General features: G+C 38.1%; 1 protein-coding gene across 12 annotated transcripts in view; it reads left to right on the top strand.

Annotated features, from left to right (window-relative positions):
- The window catches only part of ZNF280D (zinc finger protein 280D), a 116,688-nt gene that overhangs the window by 70,340 nt on the left and 22,751 nt on the right, over positions 1-23,597 (top strand). For all 12 annotated transcript variants that reach the window (XM_049905201.1, XM_049905200.1, XM_049905198.1 and 9 more), the window contains 6 exons: positions 1,811-1,945; positions 3,825-4,132; positions 4,749-4,889; positions 12,814-12,876; positions 17,042-17,160; positions 17,296-17,332. In XM_049905201.1, the coding sequence (XP_049761158.1) occupies positions 1,811-1,945; positions 3,825-4,132; positions 4,749-4,889; positions 12,814-12,876; positions 17,042-17,160; positions 17,296-17,332 (803 nt within the window). The remainder of the gene's footprint in view (positions 1-1,810; positions 1,946-3,824; positions 4,133-4,748; positions 4,890-12,813; positions 12,877-17,041; positions 17,161-17,295; positions 17,333-23,597) is intronic.

The following is a 23,597-nucleotide window of genomic DNA, read 5'->3' as shown; positions in this document are numbered from 1 at the left end:
GCGACTTCATCTGTTCTAATTATGTTCATTAGATGTTCTTCTTTCATAAGAATGATAGGCAGTCACTGTATACTAATCACTTACCTTATGGCAGCCATTGTTGCTTCACATGTATTATTATCATTATTGTGTTTAATCCTCACAATCACCCTACAAAGCAGGTATATTTTTATGTCACCTTTATAGATGAGGAAACAAAGCTTTAGAGAAGTAACATAGCCAGTGTCACATTATCTAATAAATTGTGAAGTTAAAATTTGACTTCAGAGCCAAGTTTTTGCTGCTCTGCCACAGAGTTAGATTTCACACTGGAGTTAGATCTCATGGCGGAAATGAGATACACACCCACACCTCACTTACTGACATGGTTAAGTTCCAAAGACCAGGTCATCATGGGAAAGTTGGCATCAGGAAAAAAATCAGTTTTTTTTTTTTAATCTTTTCACACCATCCATTGGTCAGATTTTTTTTTTTTTTTTTAAAGAAAATATGATCATAGAAGTAATAACAGCTAAGATTTACTGATGTGCTCATCACTGTGATGAGTCCAGTTATGGATTATTCCTCTGCAAAGCAGGAGGCTTGGAGGAGACAAAGCTGGATAAAACCGGGCTGTGTGACTGGAGCGTCCATGGCTTAACTGCTTCACCTTCCTACTTCCAGGGCTCCACTCCCACCCCTGCGTTCATGATCTAGGAGCCTACTCTGCCTTCTGGGCCTGGCGAGTCACGGAGGCTCAGGGCATGGAGCAGCACAGCCTAGCTTCCCAGAGGCCGTTTGGAGACCCTCCTCAAGAGAGGTGATGCTCCCCAGCCATTGCTACCATGCCTACTGCCTCGTTAATAAGCAAAAGAATCTGTTTGTAGATTTGTTACTATTGTCATAAATGCAAAAGGCGGATAATGAGAATGTCGTAATGCGAAAGGCAGTAGTCGATAAGTGTATGGAGTAGGTGTAATCAGAATTAGCCTTGAAAAGCTCTCCAACGTCCCAAACAATATAATGTGCTTGTCAGAAAGTTTAACACAGTCATTTCTGACCTCTTCAAACAGATCGTTGTTTCTTTGGTTAAATGTCATGTTAAAAATGTACTAGTGAGATGTTGGTGGTTCAGTGGTAGAGTTCTCTCCTTCCGTGTGGGAGACCCAGGTTTGATTCCCAGCCAACGTACCTCATGCACAGCCACCCCCATCTGTCAGTGGAGGCTTGCAGGTTGCTGTGATGCTGAACAGATTTTAGAGGGGCTTCCACACTAAGATGGCCTAGGAAGACAGGCCTGGTGATCTACTTCTAAAAACCACCCAATAAAAACCATATGAATCCCAACAGTCCAGTACACAACCAGTCATGGGGATGGTGCAGAAGCAGGCAACATTTCATTCCATTGTACCTGGGGTCACCACAAATTGGGGGCCAACTTGAAGGCAAGTAACAAGAGGAAAAAATTGTAATATATTGTCATCACTCTTCGCACACGGAGATGCATATACGCATGAGAGAGATGTCCACGACTTGAGTCCAGCTGAGGGAACGGTAGGTGCATCTGTTCTATCTCACAATTGATAGAACTTTCATTAGAACCTACTGACAATGTTCAATTCCTAGATGTAATACATCATTTCGAAACCCAAATATTAATGCAGGCAGTGTTTTTAGAAATGAATGAAATAATACTTTGCTATTATTTATGATGGGAAAGGTCAAAATACTGGTTTTAGAATTATTTAGGTATCTTTCGAATTGAGAGCAGTTTCAAGTCACAAGATTTGTAGTTGTAGAAAAATTTCCCCTTCTTTCGTTTTCTAAACAGAAAAAAGGAATACATCGTTGCACAAAATGCAGACTGCAGTTTCTGACATGCAAGGAGAAAATGGACCATAAGACTCAGCACCATCGAACATTCATGAAACCTAAACAGCTAGAAGGGTTGCCTCCTGGAACAAAAGTGAGTGTTAAATTTGTTGTATTTTAATTTTTTGTATGGCAATAGAAATTAACTCCTGCCTGGTTTATTTATTGAATATAATATTTTAAAAGTTGACTTGTGATTGTTATTATGACTTGTTAGGCTTTTACCATTCTTAACCTACCATTTTAGGTTCTACTATTCTTAAGCTTTGAAAGAAATAACTTGTGCCCATTGTTGTGTGCTCAGTGTGTGTCGTATGTTGGAGTGGTACTCCTTTGTAAAAAGTGCACCTAGATGAGCTGTTGTCTGAGCTAGTAGGTATCATACAGGCTGTTTTTGAGCTATTCCAGTTGGCAGTGTATATGTCTGTTTTATCTGCTAGACTGTAAGGGATTTGAGATCAAGAACCACGTTTTATTTATCTTCGAATCCCCATTATTGGTATGCCGTAGGTATGCCTAGAATGCCATAGGTTCTCAGATGTTTGTTGAAGCTGATATTACTGAGTGTGCTCTCAGAGAAGCAAGTTCACCGGCTGGATAGCATTGTGTTTTAAGTGAGCAAACACATGTCTGAGTGCATACTGATGATTGTAATTTTCTTTTCCCTGTTTGCCTTATGTACATCTGTTTTCTCTGACTTCTTCATATACAGTCAGCTCTTGAATCTTTGCTCCATTGGAGGGAAACAGAGGCATGGATTATCCAAAGTGAAATAATCCCCAAAACATTTATATTTGGCTTTGGGTACTTACCTTTGAATGTGGGTATGTCTGTTATTTGACTTAACTAAACAGTATAAAGCATGCTCTGAAGACCTAGAGCGAGAGAAGCTGTCCAGTATCCTTCCCTGCAATGCATTCGTTCCATGCTGGGACTAGTCATACAGAACGCTAATGTAAGCAGTGCAGCCTTCTCCTGTCTTCCCTTCTTGACGATGATAATACTATTAATGATGATACTAAATGTTTTATGGCACTTTACAATTAGGCTTTCAGTGTGCTTTTTCATACAGTCTATTATTTAATGCATACCTCAGTCCAATGAGGTAGATAAAACCTATATTGTCTCCATATCATAAGGAGGAGACTTAGAGAGGATAAGTTACTTACTCATACATAGGTCACATGGCTGGGAAGAGGTAGTATGAGATTCATCCTCCGGTCTTTTCATTCCTAGTCCAGTGCTTTTGTATGATTCTAAAAAAATTCTAAAGCACATGTATTTCATAGGAAGGAGTTCCTCAGAGGCTGCTCCTGAGATACAGTCAAATGATTATTGAGAATGTTGGTGGGCAGTTGTGTTTTCCGTTGTTAACCAGCAGATATAATCAAACATTTTCTCTTTCTGAATACTAAATAACAAATTTTATATTAATTCCCTTTAAGGAAATTCTGAATATTATTAAACACTCCGTGCTGTATGATGAATTGATGTAACCTCTCCCATAACCTTTGTAAGCATAAATTCTGCTGAGGAACCCTGGGAAGACATCACGTTTACTGTAGATCTGTTTGTTTTATAGTTACTAAAGGATAATGCAGACTTTCTAGAGTTATTTTCCAGGTTTTGAGATTTAAATTTTAACCTCTGTATTTGTGAGCATAAAAATAGCTATAGAATTGTGCTCTTTTGATATGCATATAATTTGTGTTAACCCCTAATTGTCCATTAATTTCTTGTGTTAACAGAGAACTGATACCAGTATACAACTGTAGTATTAAACAGCAATGAATAAATGTCAAGCCTAATTTAATTGGTGTGAAGATGTAAAATAAATGGAAGACTTAACTAATTTTAGTTTGTATCTGGTATTTTCAGAATACTCGATATTTAACTTTTTGTATTACAGTGATATTTTTAATATTAAAGTAATGATTAATTTTCTAAAGCAAATATTGTCTTCACTTTTGTAGGTTACTATTCGAGCTTCAGTTGGACCTCTTCAATCAGGATCTTTACCTACACCTTCCATTAGTGCAAGCACTTCTACCCTTCAGCTTTCACCTCCAAGGACTAAAAATATAACTGCTAAAAGTCCTATAAAATCTAATACAAATAAACCTAATGCAGCTAAACCCAATGCAAGTAAACCTAATGCAAGTAAGCCTAATGGAAGTAAATCTAAATGCAAACCAAAAATCTCAAATGTGCAAAAGAAGCAAAACACACTGACTGGTAGCAATAAAAAAAGTAAAGTCAATACAGCATTGAGGAACTTAAGGTAATATCTTTTAATCCTGATATACAATTGTTTTAGGACTAATTTAATCTTAAACTTAAAAACTGTATTTAATATAAATTTACCCTGTCACAGAACTCTGTTATACATTTACACAATGTCACTTACTTGGCACAAAGGCCAAGCAGTTAATAAAAAAATACTAATTTGATCTTAAGTTTAAAAACTTTATTTAATATAAATTTACCCCATCATAGAACTCTGTTGTAAACTTACACAGTGTCACTTCTCGGGCACAAAGGCCAAGCAATAAAAATTAAAAAATCATAGTCTCTCTCAGCTGTACTTTTCACCCCTGCTGAGCAGCACTTGAATTACTGTGTTATTCTGTAATCTTCATCTGTTGCACTGGTATATGTAGTTTGTGCTTATATCTTGTGTTTGATTTGGTTAATCCCATCCCTTCTTAACATTAACTGATAGATTTTTTATATTTACTCTAGCTTGTTGTTTCATACCCAATTTTCAAATTATAAGTCTCTGTTTAAAGATCCTGAGTTAAACACCTTGGCTTTAATTAATAGAACAGTAAGAAGATCCTTCCTTATCATTTTTGTGTTAAAATACATTTTTATCATTTTCTTTATGTCTCCATAAGGTATCGTCGGGGAGTTTACAACTGCATTGAATGTTGTTCCGAAATAAAAGATTTTGCAAACCACTTCCCTACGTATGTCCACTGCAGTGTTTGCAGATACAACACTAGCTGTAGCAAAGCCTATGTAAATCACATGATGAGGTAAGATGAGTTGAACATGCAAAACTGCCAGTTAAAGTTAGGGCTCAGAGTCACCCTGTTAGAACCTAGTTCTTCTCTTCAGGAAACTGAAAGGACATAGCAATAGAAAACTTCCAGGATATTTCCCGGTACTACTTCCCAGCGTAGTAACTCATGAGATTACTGGAACTGAAATTGCAAGAACAGTTAGACTAGTAAAATTAGGACAGGCTTGTTAGGGAAGTAGTTTTTCTACAGGAATTTTTTTTCCCCATAGGTCTTCCAAACTTATTATTTTCAACCAAATTTTAAATGTTTTGAGCATATTCACCAAATACATGTAATCTCATGAATGTTATTCTCTTCAAAACAATCACTTTGAGAGGTTCCAGGATTTTCAGTGATGTTAGGAAGTTTATTGTGGCCATTTCTCTTTATCTCTAGTCCATCTGTTTGTCTGTCTATCCATCCGTCCATCAGTTCATTTGTCTAACCACCAATCCTTGTATTCACTCAGTAAAATGAGAAACTTGTAGTCATGATTTCACCGTTGAAATTCCTTCTTCAATTACTCCACCTTATATTAATTGAACATCTACCGTCTATTCTGTGCTAGGGCACGGCTTCAGAGCCCATATTACCTTCATTTGGATTTCATTAGTAGGGACATAGTTTATTCTTTCACGATGGACTTTTTTATTTTTTTTAAATAGCCAAAAGTTGTTCAGATAAAACTGACAAGTTGATTGTTCAAAGTGAGGTTGTTCCTTTTTTAAACAATTAGAATGAAGGTAGAACTAATAAAGGTGATTTTCTTGCAGATCATGACATGAACTGTTACCTTCTGGTCATAATCAGCTACCACTTTCAAGGATTCTCCCATCTTGCTGGTTTCTGCATCTGGCTCACCGTTTGATTTCATTTTGTTTCTTCTTGATGGTTAGCCTACCTTCATGGTAGCTCGACTTACTTAGTTCCAGCAGTTACATGTCCACCTCTAAGTCATTATACCCCCTTTCTTACCACAGCCCCATTTTTATCTCCTCATATATACTACTGTTTCATTTTGAATTCCTGTTACCCCGTGACTTTCAGGACTTTGACTCCTTTTTCCATTTTACCACCACCCATCTAACTTCATAGTGAACCTCACCCTCAGGGTCAGCTGTTTTGAATGCTACTTGGTTTTTGTACTAGAAGTCTTTACATCTTTGGTCATGCTCGTCTGGCATAAAGGCCAAGGTGAGACTTGATCATCTTCCCCTTTTTTGAACTTAATATATGCTCAGTTACAGACTTACCAAATTGTGCTTAGTTCAGTCACCTCTGAATTCATAATCATTAATTTTGATTGGGTTCTATCTTTTATTCTTAAATAAACCCACTGCCGTCGAGTCAATTCCGAGTCGTAGCGACCCTATAGGACAGAGTAGAACTGTCCCATAGAGTTTCCAAGGAGCGCCTGGTAGGTTGGAACTGCCGACCTCTTGGTTAGCAGCCATAGCACTTAACCACTACGCCGCCAGGGTTTCCTTTATTCTTAAATACTTTTTATTTTTACCTACATCATCTATTTAAACCTTGTTCATTAAAGATTTTACTCTAGTCTCTCTCAGTTGTTAACTTTGCCTACTGGCTACTCAGTTGGAAGTCATCTTTTATGTTTTCCCAGCATTAACTCTTTTCTACCTCAATTTTTTTTTTTCCATTTACCTTCACACAGACATTAAATCTCAGAAAACAAGCAAGTCCCACTTCTTCAAAGTTAACCCTAACCCTTATCTCCTCCAGCTTTCCACCAGATTATTCACTTAACTTACTGTCATCATTTCATCTCTTTTTCTGTCCCAGCTTCCTTCTGCTCACAAACATTTTAGCTATTGTCTAGAGTGAAGGAGATTGCTCCTGCTGCCTGCTTTCCTTATTTCCTGTCTTCTCTTCACCTTCAACATTTGTAAAAAGTATTTGTTACTAGCTTATTTGTCATTTATTTCTTTATCCTTAATTTGAATATCATCCCCATCTTTCATCTAAAACCACCCCTTTAAAGGTTATCAGTTATGTGCTAATCACCAGATTTACTCACCTTTTTTATTCTCATTTCTCCTTAACTTCTTTATAGTATTTGAAATTGTTAGTGACTCATTTTGGAAACTTCTTCTCAGCTTCTGTTAAACTGTTACTCCTTTTACTTCTTCCTTTTTGGCTGCACCTCTGTCTTCATTGTTTTTTCTTCAATTCTTCTTGCCTCTTTACATTCCCTTCCTTGGTAACTTAATTACTCTCACTTCTGCCTTTTAGCTTTAAATCTTCTAATTTCCTTAGTCTTCCTGAGGTCTAACTCTATTTTTAGCTGTTCTATACCTTTGACTCATTAGAATCTGAAAAGAACACAAATAAGCCAAACCAGGATCTTCTTTTCATGCAGCTCCTACTCCAATATCCTTTAGGCTTCGTCTCTTTCAGGGCGTCATTTGTGTGATTGTGGAGCACCAGCTGGATACAATTTACTGTCCCAAGTTGCTGAAGCTCATGAAATTCCATTGACCTGCCACTGCATCATGGCTTCCTGAGGCCCTGCCTTCTGCATCCCACCACTCTGCCTCCAAAGTACTGTAGTGGTTCTACAACCATATCCCAGTGTGCTAAAGCCAGCCCCAGGCAACCTTACCCTCGGTATACTGCTGGGAGCAATACTGGTCTGTTACTCGGTGCCAAACATATGGCTGCCCAAAAAAAGGGAGCTTTAATTCTGCCCCTAACTTACAGGGAATCAAATTGTAAAATATTTTTGAGTTTCTTAAACCACAGGTCGTTCTGCCCTTCTCTCTCTCCATTTTCCGTACGTTCTCCACCTGTCCAGTAGAACTTTGAAACTCATTCTATCCTAAAACATTCCCAGTTAGCCCCAGACTCCCTTCATAATCTTTCTTCAATTCCCATTAAGCCCAACCCTTTCTTTCGCTGTTATCAATACACTGAGCTCTTACTCGTGGTTAGCCTCACGTGGAACTGAAAGCTCCCTCTTCTGCTCTCCCAAGGGTTCTGTAGTTCTCTTCCTTTTGCTCTGCTTCAGTGGTACTCTTTTCTCACTGCCTCAGGTACCTCCCACTGAACGGTGCACCTCACTCCTACCCCGTGTGGACTCTTATCACAAGCTTGAGCTCTACCAAGACCAAACCGAATCTGTTGCCGTTGAGTCAATTTTGACTCATAGTGATCCTATAGGAGAGGGTAGGACTGCCCCATAGGGTTTCCAGGGAGCAGCTGGTGCATTTGAACTGCTGACCTTTTGGTTACCAGCCAAGCTTTTAGCCACTGTGCCACCCAGGCTTCTGAGCTGTGTACAAAAACTTCATTTTAACCGCTGTGTCACCCGGGCCTCTGAGCTGTGTACAAAAACTTCATTTTCTCTAGAGGATGTGCTCCTGATTCTCTAGCCAGCTCTGTAGCCTCTCAACTGGCCTTTTTTCCTCTGTCCTTATACCTGCTCTGGTCCATTCTATAAAGATTCCTACCCCAGATTAATCTTCCCCAAAGTACAGATCCCACCATACTCATTATCTACAGTGGCATTTTCTTCTTTGTTATTCCCTAGAATACACCTGTTCTTCCTTCTCAGTTTGTTGTCTCGTGTGAAGTGTCTGATCACAAAAGCCATTCACAGGAATTATTCCTTTCTTTGGGTTGTGTACCTTTCATCTGTCCTGCCTTAAATTTATTTGTGTCTGTATTGTCTCCTTGTGAAAAAGCGGCTCTTTGTATTCACCATGGCACCTAAATGAAACCCATTGCTGTCGTGTCAATTCTGACTCTTAGCGACCCTGTAGGACAGAGTAGAACCGCCCCATGGAGTTTCCAAGGAGCATCTGGTGAATTTGAACTGCTGACCTTTTGGTTAGCAGCCATAGGACTTAACCACTACACCACCAGGGTTTCCAGCAAAGTAATTATGTATTGTAATTACAAAAAATTAGTTGCTTTTGAGTCATTTCCAACTCATGGCAACCACATGTGTGTCAGAGCAGAACTGTGCTCCATAGGATTTTCAGTGGCTGTATTTTTGGAAATAGATTATTAGACCTTTCCTCTGAGGTGCTTCTGGGTGAATCTAAACCCCCATCCATTGGGTTAGCAGCTAAGCATGTTAACCATTTGCATCTCCTGAGGACTTCTTTATGGTTATAAAAGACCCTAAATATAAACTACAAAGAGATAGTCAAGATCTTGAAGCAGTTGGAGCCTTGTAAGGCTTTTGAAGGATGGCAGATCATTATACATGCAGTGATTTAAGTGATTTTTTTTACAGTAGTATTTATGTGAAATTGTTTAAAGTTTCATACTTTGGTTGCTTATTGCTTTTAGGTAGCAATAGAAATCACTTGAAAAAATGCAAAAGAATTGTATAATACTGCTATTATCCCTCAATACGATGTGTAAGAAGGCTTTTTCTCTAGACAAAAGATAATAAAATTAAGTTAACTGATGTGACTATTTAGTATATCTTATTCTAGCCGGAAACCCTGGTGGCGTAGTGGGTAAGTGCTACGGCTGCTAACCAAAGGGTCAGCAGTTCAAATCCTCCAGGTGCTCCTTGGAAACTCTATGGGGCAGTTCTACTCTGTCTTATAGGGTCGCTATGAGTTGGAATCGACTCGACGGCACTGGGTTTGGTTTTTGGGGTTTTATTCTAGAAGAGTTGATTTCAGCCAGGTTCAGTCAACAAATATTTATTGCGTACATTATTAGGAAGGTACTGTTTGCTGAGACCTATATAGAGAGGTAGGCTGGTGGTGAGAAATCAGACAAGCTTCATAATCCTTAGCTGTGTGACTTCCCGCAAGTCACTCCAAGTTCCCTTTTCTGGAAAAGAAAGTTACTATGGTTATTAGAGAAAATGTACTTTAAGTGCTTAATAAAATGTCTTGCCAGTAACAGTAGCTAATATTATTTCTAAGTTGCCATTATTAGCTTGAGGAGAAAGTCCTTGCCTTTAATTTTCAAAATCTAGTAGGTGGGGTATACTTATCTAACTTAATGTGATAAACAAATGACTGGATGCCCAGGAGAGGTAAGGCTGAATTTTTTAAACAAAGTTAAAAGAAAACTTTCCATAAATGATAGGCCTTGAAGGATGATTTAAATTTTTTTTCCAAGGAAAAATAAAGCTGATACAAAACTTTGTTCATATACACTGGGTAAGACAGAGTACTACTTGAGTTCCTTATATTTCATATAGATTTATTGGCACTGATTGGTAGTCATTAGAACAGCTAGATTATTGCAGTAGCATCATAACTGCTCTTCTTGTCTGTGCCCCCTCCCCCACCCCCCCTTTTTTTCCTCCATTCCTTCTGCTGCTAGGTTAGGCATACCTGGTTAAGTCATTTTTGGTCTAAAATCTTTTGACTTTCTGACCTTGATAGGATGTTTAAATTTTCTGAATAATATAAGACCTTTCAGTATCTAATTCCTAACTACGCTTCAGCTTCTTCAGTTATTTTTGCTCTCTTGAACATCCCTCTGTATCTTTGCACTTGCTCTTTGCTCAGCCTGGATGAAGGCTGTGGGAACCTTCTTCACTGAAATCAACTCCTGAGTGTGAGCTGGCTTCTCACGCCAGTTCCCTGCAGCCTTCCTATATGCAACAACAAAACTTTGTGTATGTCACAATCGATGCTTATCTTGCGGTGATTATGTCTGAATATGAATGTGTTTATTTAACAAGTACTTACTGAGCATTCGTTCTGTGCCAGCTTCTGTGTCTCTGCACACACACGCACACACACATGCACACGCACACGGTGAACTCTTGGGCAGGCACCTCACCTGATAACGTCAGCCTCTAGTCTAGTGTCTTCCATAGTATCACACCGTTAGTATTGTTGGGTGCTAAAAAAAATGGCTCCTCTTGTATGATTTAGAAAATAAAGTTGTTACAATTATTGCATCAAGATTATTAAGAAAATATGGCTGAATGGTCCCCCCCCCCCCAGCTTTTTTGAGGTATAGTAGACACTCAGCAAAATTCACTCATTTTTATAGTTTGGTGAGCTTTCATAATTGTATGCAGTCATTTAACCAGGCGGTAGACTTTCTAACCCTAGATCTGAACATTATATTTTTACTATATTGTAATAAAAATCTTAACCTTTTTTCTCTTTAACATAGATTTATTTCTTTATGCCATTAACTTTATGCAGATTCATTTTTTTCCTTTTTATTTGTGAGTTGCAGATCTCCTACAGTACACAAACTACAAATATGGAATTTTGTACTAAATATAGTTAAAGAGGCGGCATCAGTCTTTTTTTTTAATAGATGGGAACTCAAAATTAAAACTGGATTCAGGCAACTAAAATTTTTAAATCACTGACATTCTAATGGGGTAAAAGTAGTAGACAGGAGACATGGAAGGTATTTAAAAAAAAAAACAAAACTAAAATGCAATTTTTTCTCTCCTCTGACCAAATAGATAATAAGCCAAAAACATTCCACTTGTTTGAAAGAAGGAAGAGTCTTCAAAAGTTACTTTTAAATCTCAAAACAAAACAAAAACTTATTTTGGTTCATGCTCTTTGGGGATCCAGATAAAGTCTTAGACTCATTCCCCTGGGGAAACACATATCTGTACACAAAAGTTAGCATGTAATTGCAGGGCTTTCCAACTCCCTGACTTTCTCTTCTAAAAAAACATTTAATTATTTTTGGCATAGTGTCTTAAATATGTAAATTCTTAGTAGTAGTTACCCCCAGATTGAAGAAATGACTATTAGAAGTCTTCTGAGGGTATTTCCTGGGTGTACCACTTGGGTGATCATTACCTTGTATCCGAGAAGAACCACTGACCTGGTGTGTTGGCTACTTTGAGTCTGTCTGTGCAAGCTATTCCTTTTCAAACAAGCTTGCATAAGAATCGCTCCTCACCACCCCCCCCCAAAAAAGTTTTGTTAAAACAGATTCCTGGTTTGTGGTGGGGCCTGACACTTTGCATTTCTAAATAAGCTCCAAGGTGATACAGATGCTGTTATCTCTGACTGTCCTTTTAGTAATACTGTGCTGGGCCAATCCTAGCTTTCTAGTAGAAGAAAGCTTTCCTTACCAATTCTAACAGGGTGTATAAAGCTGTTAGGTTCTTAGGTGGTGCAAATGGTTTTGCGCTAGATTACTAACCTAAAGGTTGGCAGTTCGAACACGCATAGCAGCACTGTGGAGGAAAGATTACAGCTAAGGAAACCTTATGGAGCAGTTCTGCTCTGTAACTTATAGGGTTGCCATGAGTCAGAATTGACTTGATGACAAGTTTGGTCATAAGCTGTTACCATTTGGTGCAAAATTTAGTTAGTGGTTTTCTATTCTGCAGTTGAGGGAAGAAGCATTGTGTAACTCCTGAGTTCTGCTCTAATATGCTTTTTAAAACATCTAGTAATTGCAAAGAACTCTCTAAATGTTTGATTTTACAGATGGTAAACAGCTCAAGTAGTGTTTACTTCCAAGATTATTTAGATTCTATCTCCCTCCCCACACACAAGCATATTGAGATTGGAAAGTGATAAATAATAATTATTATTCCTGACAACTTTATATTATGGCAAAAACATGTTATCAGCAAAAAATTTACATTGTTTTCAACTCTTAATAGTTGGAAAAATTTGATTCTCTTTACATTTTTAACTCTTGAGTTTTTATATGTATGTATAATATGGTAAGGTATTGATCATCTAAGACTATGCCTAGGGAAATATGTGCCCTTAGAAAATAAGCAGATAAAATGCAAAGTAAGATAAAATCTTGAATTAAACAGAATAACAAATATAATTTTATTATTTAGATCATAATCTTTTATTCAAAGCTAAGAAACCTATTCATAGACTTGAAGTATGGTCATAAAATTAATATGACTTACTGTATAATAAAATTAATAAAACCTCTTTTGTCTCTACAGCTTTCATAGTAACCGTCCAAGTAAAAGGTTTTGTATTTTTAAGAAGCATTCAGAAGATCTCAGGTAACTAGTTTATCTTCTTTCACTCTTCCTACTGAAAAATTGTTAAATAACTTTTAAAAAAAATTACATAATAGCTTTATTTTGCCATAATTTACGTACAGTACAATTGCCCATTTTAAGTGTATAATTCAGTCGCTTTTACTACATTCATGGAGTCATGCAGTCAAGCTTAGAACATTTTATTACAAACCCCGTACCCATCAGTAGTTAAACCCATTTCCCTCTGAACTGTCATCTCTAAGCAACTAATCTACTTTCTGTCTCTATAGACTTGTCTATTCTGGACATTTTATATTGTTGGAATCGTACAGTATATATGTCTTTTATGGCTGCTTTAACTTAACGTAACGTTTTCAAGGTTCATCCATGTGACAGCATGTATCAGTACCTTTTTTTTAATTGCCGAGTAATACTCTTGCATGGATATGCTGTATTTTCCTCATCCATTCATCAGTTGATGGTCATTTAGGTTGCTTTCACTCTGAGCCTTATGTGTAACGCTGCTGTAAACATTATGTACAAGTTTTTGTGTGGATATATGTGTTCATTTCACTTGGGTATATACCTTAGGATTGGCATCGTGGGATTATGTGGTAACTCTTTGCTTAACCTTTTGAGGAACTGCCAGACTGTTTTCCAAAGTAGCTGCAGTATTTTCAGTTCCTACCAGCAGTGTATGAGAGTTCCAATTGCTCCATGTCTTTGTGAGCACTTGTTATTACCTCTTTTTTATTATAGCTATTCTAGCAGATATAAAGTGGTATCTCTCTGTGGATTGTTATAATTTCTTAACTTGATTTTGGGTTGCCTGATTTAGAAATTTAAATGATTTCTACTAGATATAGCAAGAGTTTTTTTTCATTGTGTCCTTATACCAAAGGTGTAAGTAGCCTATCTTTTCATGCTGAACTTTGTTTCAGTGATTTTAGCCACCAAGATGAAATCTTCATGCATTTGCATTGTAAAATGAGAACAAAAATAAGATTCTGCATAAGTATATGAATATTAGAAAGATATTTAAAGATACCTAGTAAAGTAATACTTTTTCAATTTTGAAGGAATCTCTTAAACCACTGGAATTCTTGAAATCAGTATATAGCTTTCATAATTCTTAGTTTCTCCTATTTGAAATAAAGTGCAGAACTTGTTTACTGTGGAGAAAGAACTGTTGACAGTGATAATTAACTTTGGGTATACCACACATTTAACTTGGAATCCATTGAATATCATATTTTCATATTCTTCTGATTTCTTTTGTGTCCAATCCCTTTTTAATTTTGTTCATGTTGGCATTGCTACTTAAAATATCAGTGTCTTTTCTGGGGAAGCTAGCACAACTGGATGAAGACAAGGTCATGGAGATTCCATAGACACATCCAAACTCCCTGAGGGATCAACTTACTGGGCTGAGGGCTATGGGAACCATGGGCTCTGGGAATATCTAGCTCAGTTGGCATAACATAGTTTAAAAGAAAATGTTCTACATTCTATTTTGGTGAGTAGTGTCTGGGGTCTTAAAAGCTTGTGAGTAGCCTGCTCAGATACTCCACTGGTGTCACCCTGTTTGGAGCAAGGGAGAATGAAGAAAACCAAAGACATAAGGGAAAGATTAGTCCAAAGGACTAATGGATCACAACTACCACAGCCTCCACCAGACTGAGTCCAGCATAACTAGATGGTACCCAGTTACCACCACTGACTGGTCTGACAGGAATCACAATAGAGGGTCCCTGACAAAGCTGGAAAAAAATGTAGAACAAAATTCTAACTCAAAAAAAAAAAATAAAATAAAATAATTTTTTTTTTTAGAAGGAGAAAAAAAGACCAGATGTTCAGGTCTGACTGAGATTAGAGAAACCCCAAGAATATGGCCCCCAGACACCCTTTTAACTCAGTTCTGAAGTCTCTCCTGAGGTTCACCCTTCAGCCAAAGATTAGACAGACCCATAAAACAAAACAAGACTTGATAGGCACACCAGCCCAGGGACAAGGATAAGAAGGCAGGAAGGGTCAGGAAAGCTGGTAATGGGGAATCTAAGGTCAAGAAGGGGAGAGTGTTGACATGCCGTGGTTTTGGCAACCAGTGTCACAAAACGATAAATGTATTAATTGTTTAATGAGAAGCCAGTTTACTCTGTAAACCTTCATCTAAAGTACAAAAAAAAAAAATTCAGAATCATTGTAAAAAAAATTAATAAATGAAATACCAATGTCTTTGTTGTGCTAAACTAAGACATGGGAGTAAGTTTAGCCCATACTTATTTTGATGTTTTGGGTTAGGGGGAACAGTAGAAGAAGGAGCAGTGTCTTGGCTGAGGACCTTTTATGTTTCTTATTCCCACCACCTAGTTTGCTATTTGCCATTTATCTACATGGCTGACTCCCTCAGCAGGCCTCTCTTCCGAGGAGTGAGGCTTCCCTGACCACCCCATTTAACTGCGTCCTTTCTATGGTGCTTCACCCGGCACTCTCCATCTTGCTTATATGCTTTTACTGAAAATACAAGAATGAAAAAGGTTTTATCACATTTTAAAGATGATACCTTGACTTTTACCTCCCTGTTGTCAAGCTCAGCCGTGTGTTTGGTTCTTAAGTATATGTTTTTGCAGATATGAGATACTTTTTCCCTCTACATAGGTGGGTCTCAAATTTAAATAGAAAATGAAGCAATTTCTGTGAATGGAACTTAGCATATTTATAATTCTACAGAATAGTAAATTTTGTAATTATAATTTTTTAGAGGAAATACTCATTCTTTAGCTATTATACATCTGTTATGTTTATAGCACAATGCAGCAGGTCCTATAAAAATGACAGTAACGAAGTAGTCATCTTGGACCAATCTTCAAGGAGCATGTAGATTATTGGGTAGAAATAAGGTATGAACATAAATAACCACAGAAATACAAGGAAGATAGGAATAAATGCAATGAGAATTAATTTAAAAGGGAGGGAGAGATCACTTGGAATGATCTGGATAGGGGCTAGGTATACTTGACTTTAAAGGATGACCTCTTCTTTCTACTAACAGAAGAGGCATGGGGCATTCTGGTTGGAAGAAACAGCTCGAATAAAGGTGCAGAAAGGAAAAAAGAGAAGGCATACAGAGGAATGGCTAAGAGTCAAGTTTGGATGGAACAAGAAGTTCATATAACATAGCAATAAGATTGAAGTCTGGAGCAACTGTTTTAAGCTTTGAGCCAAATTTTGAAAGCCTTGAAAATAAGGCTAAGGAGTTTGGACTTAATTTGTAGGGCATTGGAGAACCAATGATGTTTTGTGTAGAATCAAGTGATACTGAAGCAAGGTGGATTTGAAGGGTGTGCAAGGTGAGTGGTAGATGCATGAATTACTAGTTCAGTTAGAACTAGTATGGTAATTATGAATCATTTAAAGGACCTGAGTTAAAACGGTGAGATGACATTACGTCCCACTGAAGAACACAGGCTCTGGAAACAAGTGCTAAATTTCAAACCTAGTCCTTACCCTCACCATCTCTGTGCTCTTGGTCAATTACTAAGCTAACTCTGTCCTCTCTGAAAAGGTGATCATTATAGCACCTCCCTCTTTAGGGGTTGTGGTAAGATTTAGATGAGTTGGTATGTCTAAACTCTTAGTCTGGCACAGAGTAAATAGTAAATTGTCAGTATTGTGAAATGTTTGGTGTATTAAATTTTTTAAGGAAAAAGGGAGTCAGAGATAACTATGTAGTTTGAGGTTTAATGTCAAGGGAAAGGCCAGTCAAGAGGAGTTGATTTGGAGAAAGAAGCACATGATTCTAGTTTCATGAAGGTTAGGTTGATGGGCTAGTGCTACACCTAGATGTGAATACACAGATGGGCAGAGGCCTAGGTAGATTGTGACTTGCCCTAGTTACACAGGTTGTTAGTGGAGCCAGGACTGTTGTAGGTCTCTTGACTCCTTACCTTTTAGCAACCGCTGTGAGAGGTAAGTTTATGAAGCACAAATACTTCTGGGAAAAAAATGGTTGCATAATTTGGAAATGGCTATGCCATTTTCTAGAAAATTATTTCAGTTATATCAGTGTTATATAACAAAAATCGGAAGTGAGTTATTACATGGGGAAATAATCATTGAACTTGTGTATGGATTATAAAAAAAGATAAAAACCTTTTCTTTATATACTGTGTGCTTTTTTCCATAGGGGTATCACTATAGTGTGCCTTAATTGTGATTTTGTAACTGATGTTTCTGGCTTAGACAATATGGCCACACACTTGAGTCAACGTGAAACTCATACTTGCCAAGTTATAATGAAGAATGGTACGTACATGAAATTATGTTCCTTTGGATCTTTGATTCTTGGTGGCCACAATATGGGCTTTTTACTAAGTCACTGTTCTCACTTAACATATGTCATATGCTGTTTTAAATGTAAAACTTTTCTTCTAATTTCAGTTTCTGTTTGTATCCCAACTTCTGAACACCTTTCTGAGTAAGTTTAATTTTTATTCAGTGCATTTTACTTTGATGAATTTTAGCACTGTTGCATTTTTTAATGTATCATTAATACAAATGAAAAGTATTAAAGTTTTTGTTTTTTTTATTTTAAGCTGCTTGTTGAAATAGGTTTCTGCTCTATGGAGCTCGTGACCTGGTGCAAGACAAGTTGGAATTTCCTAGGTTCAAAGTTCTGAGATGTTTTCTCACACAAAGGCAGTTAAGCAGCCAAGTCCACAACACTAGTTCTCATTGTTCAGCTCTTCTCAGCTTTCAAATGGGACTAGATTCTTATTCCACCTTATCTTCCTGTCAGGTTGACGTATCTTCACATATGTTTTTGTCTCCAGTTGGCTCTCTCCAGAAATAATTGTTGTTGCTGTAGTCTTGTCTTACTTTGCCTAAAATAATTTGTGTGTTTCCTCTGCTGTACTGCCTTCAGAGTCATGCATCCAAATGATGTGGTTGTTCGTGTTTTTGCCTGTTTCGTCTGCTTTCTTATATGTCTTAAGTTTTCAGATCAGATGATTGTCTTTTTCCTCATTCGTTGTCTGTTATTGTGCTATTTTTCTTATTTTTCAGATGCAGAAGCAGCCAAGAGGTTCCAAAAAATGTCCAGGGTATACCTGGACAGTGTCCCCCTTCGATGGACACAACCGATGCCTGTTCTCTCTTTCCAAAGAATGTGAATAATTGGACTGTGAGACCTGTTGTAGGCTGTGACCACAAGACATCAGATCTTGGGAGACACCCTTCCTACGTGGCTCGCCTCCCATAAAGGCTGATGCTGATGTGGCCAGAGATAGCTCAAGGGCTGTTAAATTGACACAACTTCCCACTAGGGCCCTTGGCTCTTGATCTTAGGCTTTTGTATCCACTCTGGCCAAGAAAAGGCCATCAAATCACTTCTTAGCGTCCAAGTTGATGTTTAAGTATTTTGGCTGCTGCCCGTCAATATTCCTCTAGTGTGAACGCAGTCCAAGGAATCAAAGAGCTCTGGTGGTTAGGAAACCATGGTGACTTTCATGTCCTCAGAGCAACAGGTCTCTAAAATTATCTTCCAAAATTACAGCTATTTTTACTGTCATGTAAAATATATTATCTGGCATTAACTCTCATTTTTTCAACAATACTAATTTTCAAATTTTTTTATTTAAAAAAATAATTTTGGTAGCTTGGTTTTTTGTCCCCCACATTTATTGATGTCTATTTTGTTATGTCAACTTTTATACTTTTTTTCTTAAAAAATACTATTTAACGTTTGCTTTGTTTTATTAAGGACTCCAAGAGATTCCTTAGACTTTTCTACAGATTCATAGCTGCCTATGTGTAGCTTCCTAAATTGGCATTGTTCATACCATTAGACGTTCTTACATACTCTCTCTGTTCTCAGGACTATCGTTTTTAGTATCATCTTAATGATTATGAATTGCAGGGTGTAAATAATTGGAACCGCTTCTTGCAGACCTTAAAACAACTTTTAGACTTACGTATTTGTTCACATAACATATATCTATGTAGCTATTAATGCAGTTCCTTTAAGTAAAGGGAACATATTTAAAAAAATGGGAATCAATAATGTAATTGTGTATATATATTTCTATGTATACATACACACACACGTATACACACACATAAATACGCACACATATATGTACACACACACACATACATATACATACATGGAAACCCTGGTGCCATAGTGGTTAAGAGCTATGGCTGCTGATCAAAAGATCAGCAGTTCGAATTCACCAGGCACTCCTTGGAAACTCTATGGGGCAGTTGTACCCTGTCCTTTGGGTCGCTATGAGTCGGAATTGACTCGACGGCATTGGGTGGTTGTTTGTGTATACATACATAGTTTTTCATATTTGGTGTTCTTTGTTTATTTTGGTTACATTGAATATAAGTCTCCTAAAACATTATGGTGCCCTTTTTTTTGATACTAGTACTTTCTTTTAATAAATTGTTTTGTTTAAGTGCCTTAAGAATTATTTGCTAATGAATAGCCTTATATAAAACTATAGGTGTTTTCATATAAATAGGAGCATTGTTTTAATTGTTACATGGAAGCCTGATTACTTGGCCTGCAGACTGAAATCTCTGCACTCAGGGAGCGTGCATTTTAGTAGTGGAACACCAACAAGAAAAAAGAAATATTGGTATGATGGATGGTGATCAATATTACAGAGCATAAGTAGAGAAGGACGACAGGGAGTCTGAGGTGGGAGTTGGGAGGTTGCCGTTTTTAATTTGGTTGCCTGGGCAGGCTTTATTGAGAGATGACATTTGAGTAAAGACTGGAAGTGAGTTGCTTGGATATGTATCAGAAGAACATTCCAGGGAGAAGGAATAGCAAGTGCAAAAGCCCTGCAGTGGGATCCTGTCCAATTCAAGAAACAACAAGGAGACAGGTGTGGCTGCAGTGGGGCGAGCAACAGTCAAGAGTATTAAGAGACGAGGCCTGCAAAGTAATGTGTTGTGGGGCCTTATAGGCCACTGTAAGGAACTGGGCTTTTACTCTGAGATAGTAGGCAATTGGAAGATTTTGAGTAGAGAAATGTTTTAAAATAAAACAATAAAAGCCAAAGTAAACAAAAAACCTGAAATACAGAAGAGTGTCTTAACAGGATCACTCTGGCTCCTGTCTTGAGAATAAGCTATAGAAGACCAGGGGCAGAATCAGGGAGACCAGTTAGGGGAGTGTCGTAATAATCCAGGTGGGAGATGATAGGAGCTTAGGTTATGATGCTGACAGTGTAGGTGCTACGTGGGTTAATTTGTATATATTTTGAATTTGTTGATGATTTGGATGTGAGGTGTGAGGGGAAGAAAATGTGGAAGGTGACTCCACAGTTACTAGCCTGAGCAACTGGAAAGATGGCATTGGTATTAACTGAGATGGAAAAGGTGGTAGGAGCAGATTGGGGAAGGGAAAATGAGAACTTTGATTTGGGGCATGCTTTAGAGAGATACCAATTAGATATCCAGGTGTGGAGTGTCTTAGACATTTTCGTCTGTGAGTTTAAAGGGGAGTTCTAGGCAAAGTCATGAGAATGAATACAAGTAAAACTGGGGAAATCTGAAAAGATTAGTGCCTTGTATCATTGTCAGTATCCTGGTTGTGATGTATTATAATTTTGTCAGGTGTTATCATACTGAGACAGTGCGTAAAGGGTTCATGGGCTCTTTCTATATATTTTTTTTTTACAACTGCATGTGAATCTACAATTATCTTAACATAAAAAAGTTCAATTGCAAAAAGCATCATGAGCCTATATGAAATCATCAAGGGATACTGAAGAGAGAGAAAAAGGGCAAGACCCCCAGACTCTGGGGCATTCCAGCAATACTAAGTTAGGGAGCTGGGAAGGATCGGCAAAGAAGACTGAGAAGGAGTGGTCCGTGGTGTGAGATGACAGCCAGGAAAGGGCTGGTGTCCTCGGGCCCGTGTTTCCTGCCAGGCCAGCTGTAGGTAATGACTGATGCTAGAGTTCTGGGATTGTGTTACTTAGTTTGGGTTATAGCTAAACATTGTAATCTCTTCTCAGGAGAAAGTGAATTCAGGATGCACATGTCCCGTCTCCAACGGCAGAGACAGTGTCTCTTTGGGCTTTGAGAAAGTTAAATGTTCACCCTACTTCTGGGCACGTTCAACTCTGTTCTTGTGAAAGCAGTTCTCTTGCATTTTTATTAAAGAGCACATCTGGGTCAGTGTTTCTCGCACTCTGCACTATGTACCTAATGTCTGTGATTTATAAATGGTCTGCAAAAAGAAAAAGAAAGTTCCATGGTCAAAGAAATTTAGGAAATGCAGGTTAAAGTTAAAATGGATTTTTTAATACAGGATTCTTCATGCTCCGTGTGACCTGTGAGCCTCTAAAGAGAAGATTTATTTGAACTTGGGATTTTTTTTTCCTTCAATATTTATTAACTTCTTGACATTAATCTTCATAGAATAGTGTGGAGAAGGCTGATCTAGATTAATCATTCTTCAGATTTCCTGAATTGGGAAATAAAAAGTAGTTGTTTAAAGGTACTGACTAAAATGGACTCCTAGATATTTCACTCACGTTCGTGAATCATTTGTAAGGTGGAGTTTATAACTGGATGCTCGTAATACATATTTTCATATTTTTAGAAATTATATCAGGAAAAAGTAAATCTTTCTGATATTTGAAAAAATCTGGGCAATACATAATAGGGACAGACCAGTTATCAGCAGGCTCAGCCTCGGATTGGAGCAGCAGGGGATGTATCCCAGGGCATGGGTATTTTACGTAATTTCAAACTTAAGAAGTTAAGAGTCTGTCTTAATTAATTCTGTTTTCTCTCTGTAACTTTTTATGCTTAGCTTATCAACCTACTTAACTACTTTCTTGAAGCTATTGCTGTTTATCATTATCTGTTCAGGAGTTCTTTTGTCAGTTGCACTTCCTTCAGTTTCAAGAGGTCTTCTCTAATCCTAAGGTTAGGAGATCTTACACCCCACTGCGTGTTAAACCCTCCTGGGCTCTTACAGGGTGTGGTCAGAGCAGGGGCTCAGCAGCCGGTTGCCTTGGTTGGAGTTCCCATGCTGCTTCTTAATGAGATGTGCATGATCTCTGGGCTCCAGTTCCTCATTTGTAAAATGCCGATAATAAGGTGCTGAGGGAGTTAAGCAGAGTTAATGTATGTACTTGGAAAGTGATACTTGGAAAGTGATTGGCACGTAGGAAGCACTCTACAGCTGTCAGTCATCATTGTTACTCTTATATTCTGTTACTACCCTTCATGATTGTGTTTCTGTCTTCATTTTATTCAGATACTATTGCCCTTATCTTTATCCTCTGTTTCATTCCAACCTTCTAACACCAGTTTCACAAATGATTTCTATTAACTTTCTTTTCCTAACCCCATATATCTTCCTTGAATGTCACAGTTGAATTATATAGTAGTCACACCATTAGATTTTTGGTGTCTATAGCTCACTAGGCTTGTATTTCTAGGGAATGTCTATGGATGCTCTTAGGGTTATTTTAGTCATAACTGTCTTTTGTAGTGTTAGAGTATTTTTTCCTAAATTATATTGCCTTCTACTTGGCCACATTGTGGTTTATCTCATACTGTAAACTCACTTCTCTGATTATGAGGTCCTTCTGCAGCCTTGTCACTCTTGTCACTTTGCTCTCTGACTACTTGGAAAATCATACTCTTATCTACGAACTTGGAGAGGCTACTCTGCTCCTGCTTTTTCATATCATTTATTGACATATAGAACCTATAAAAATGGCATGGGGGCAGTGTCTGACCTCTTCTAACTTCACAAGGCAGAAGGAGGATCAAGATCAACAGCCCAAGGCTGATCCCTATGAGACATGCCTCTTCTTTCTGCCATCTTTAACAATTCTGACATCAGTTGTCTCTTCCATGGCACTCTCCTTCTCTGCTGGGTTCGATAACTCATTGCAGTGGCCACACAGAACTCACAGACAGTACTCACAGTTTGGGGGTTTATTAGGGAAGTAACAGTTACAACTCAGCCTTAGAAACACTCAGGATACAGTTCTTAGGACAGCATCTTCCCAGCCGTGCTCTCAGGCACAGCTCTCTCTGAGCCTTGGCCCCTGCCCTGCTAAGGCAAGTAGTACAAAGCTCTGTTACTTCTGCCAGTAAGTACCCAGAGACGCTCCACTCCACCAATAAGCCCCAGCTTTCTCACTCTGTGGGCCAGGAAGCCCACTGCCTGTCTTTCCTGCCACAGTTTCTCTGCCACTGCTCCTTACCCTCTTCAATGTTTACAGCTCTTGTCTCTTGGTCTCCTGGTTTTAGGAGCTTCTCAATGTAGGGATCCCCAGTCAAAAAGACGTTCTGGCTCTTCTTTCTTGGTGGTAGTGGGATCCTGTCTTTCCTGCCTCTGCAATGGCTCACCTCAAGCTCAGCGGGATGGCAAAAATTGACCCATCCCTTTGATGGGCCACAATAACCCTGTCTGCACAGTCCCACCTAGTCACCTGGGTGGGAGTTAGAAGACCGTGGCAAGAAAGTCCATACAAAAGTGATCCATTACACCACAGGACCCTCCTGTTGTAATCCTCCACAACAAAAAATATCTGTTCATTGATACCACTGTGAAGTATGGTGGTGTGAAAAGAGTGAAGCTTTGAAGTCAGCCAGTCCTAGGTAGAAATCCTGGCTTTGTATCTAACGAGCCGTGTATACTTGAGTGAATTACTTTACCTTGCTAAGCCACAGCTTCTCCACTGGTGAGGATTATGTTA

This window comes from Elephas maximus, chromosome 13 (assembly GCF_024166365.1).
Source record: "Elephas maximus indicus isolate mEleMax1 chromosome 13, mEleMax1 primary haplotype, whole genome shotgun sequence".
In the NCBI taxonomy this organism is placed as follows: Eukaryota; Metazoa; Chordata; class Mammalia; order Proboscidea; family Elephantidae; genus Elephas; species Elephas maximus.
Note: the sequence above shows the minus strand (reverse complement) of the source record. Positions and strands in the feature narration are given on the sequence as shown.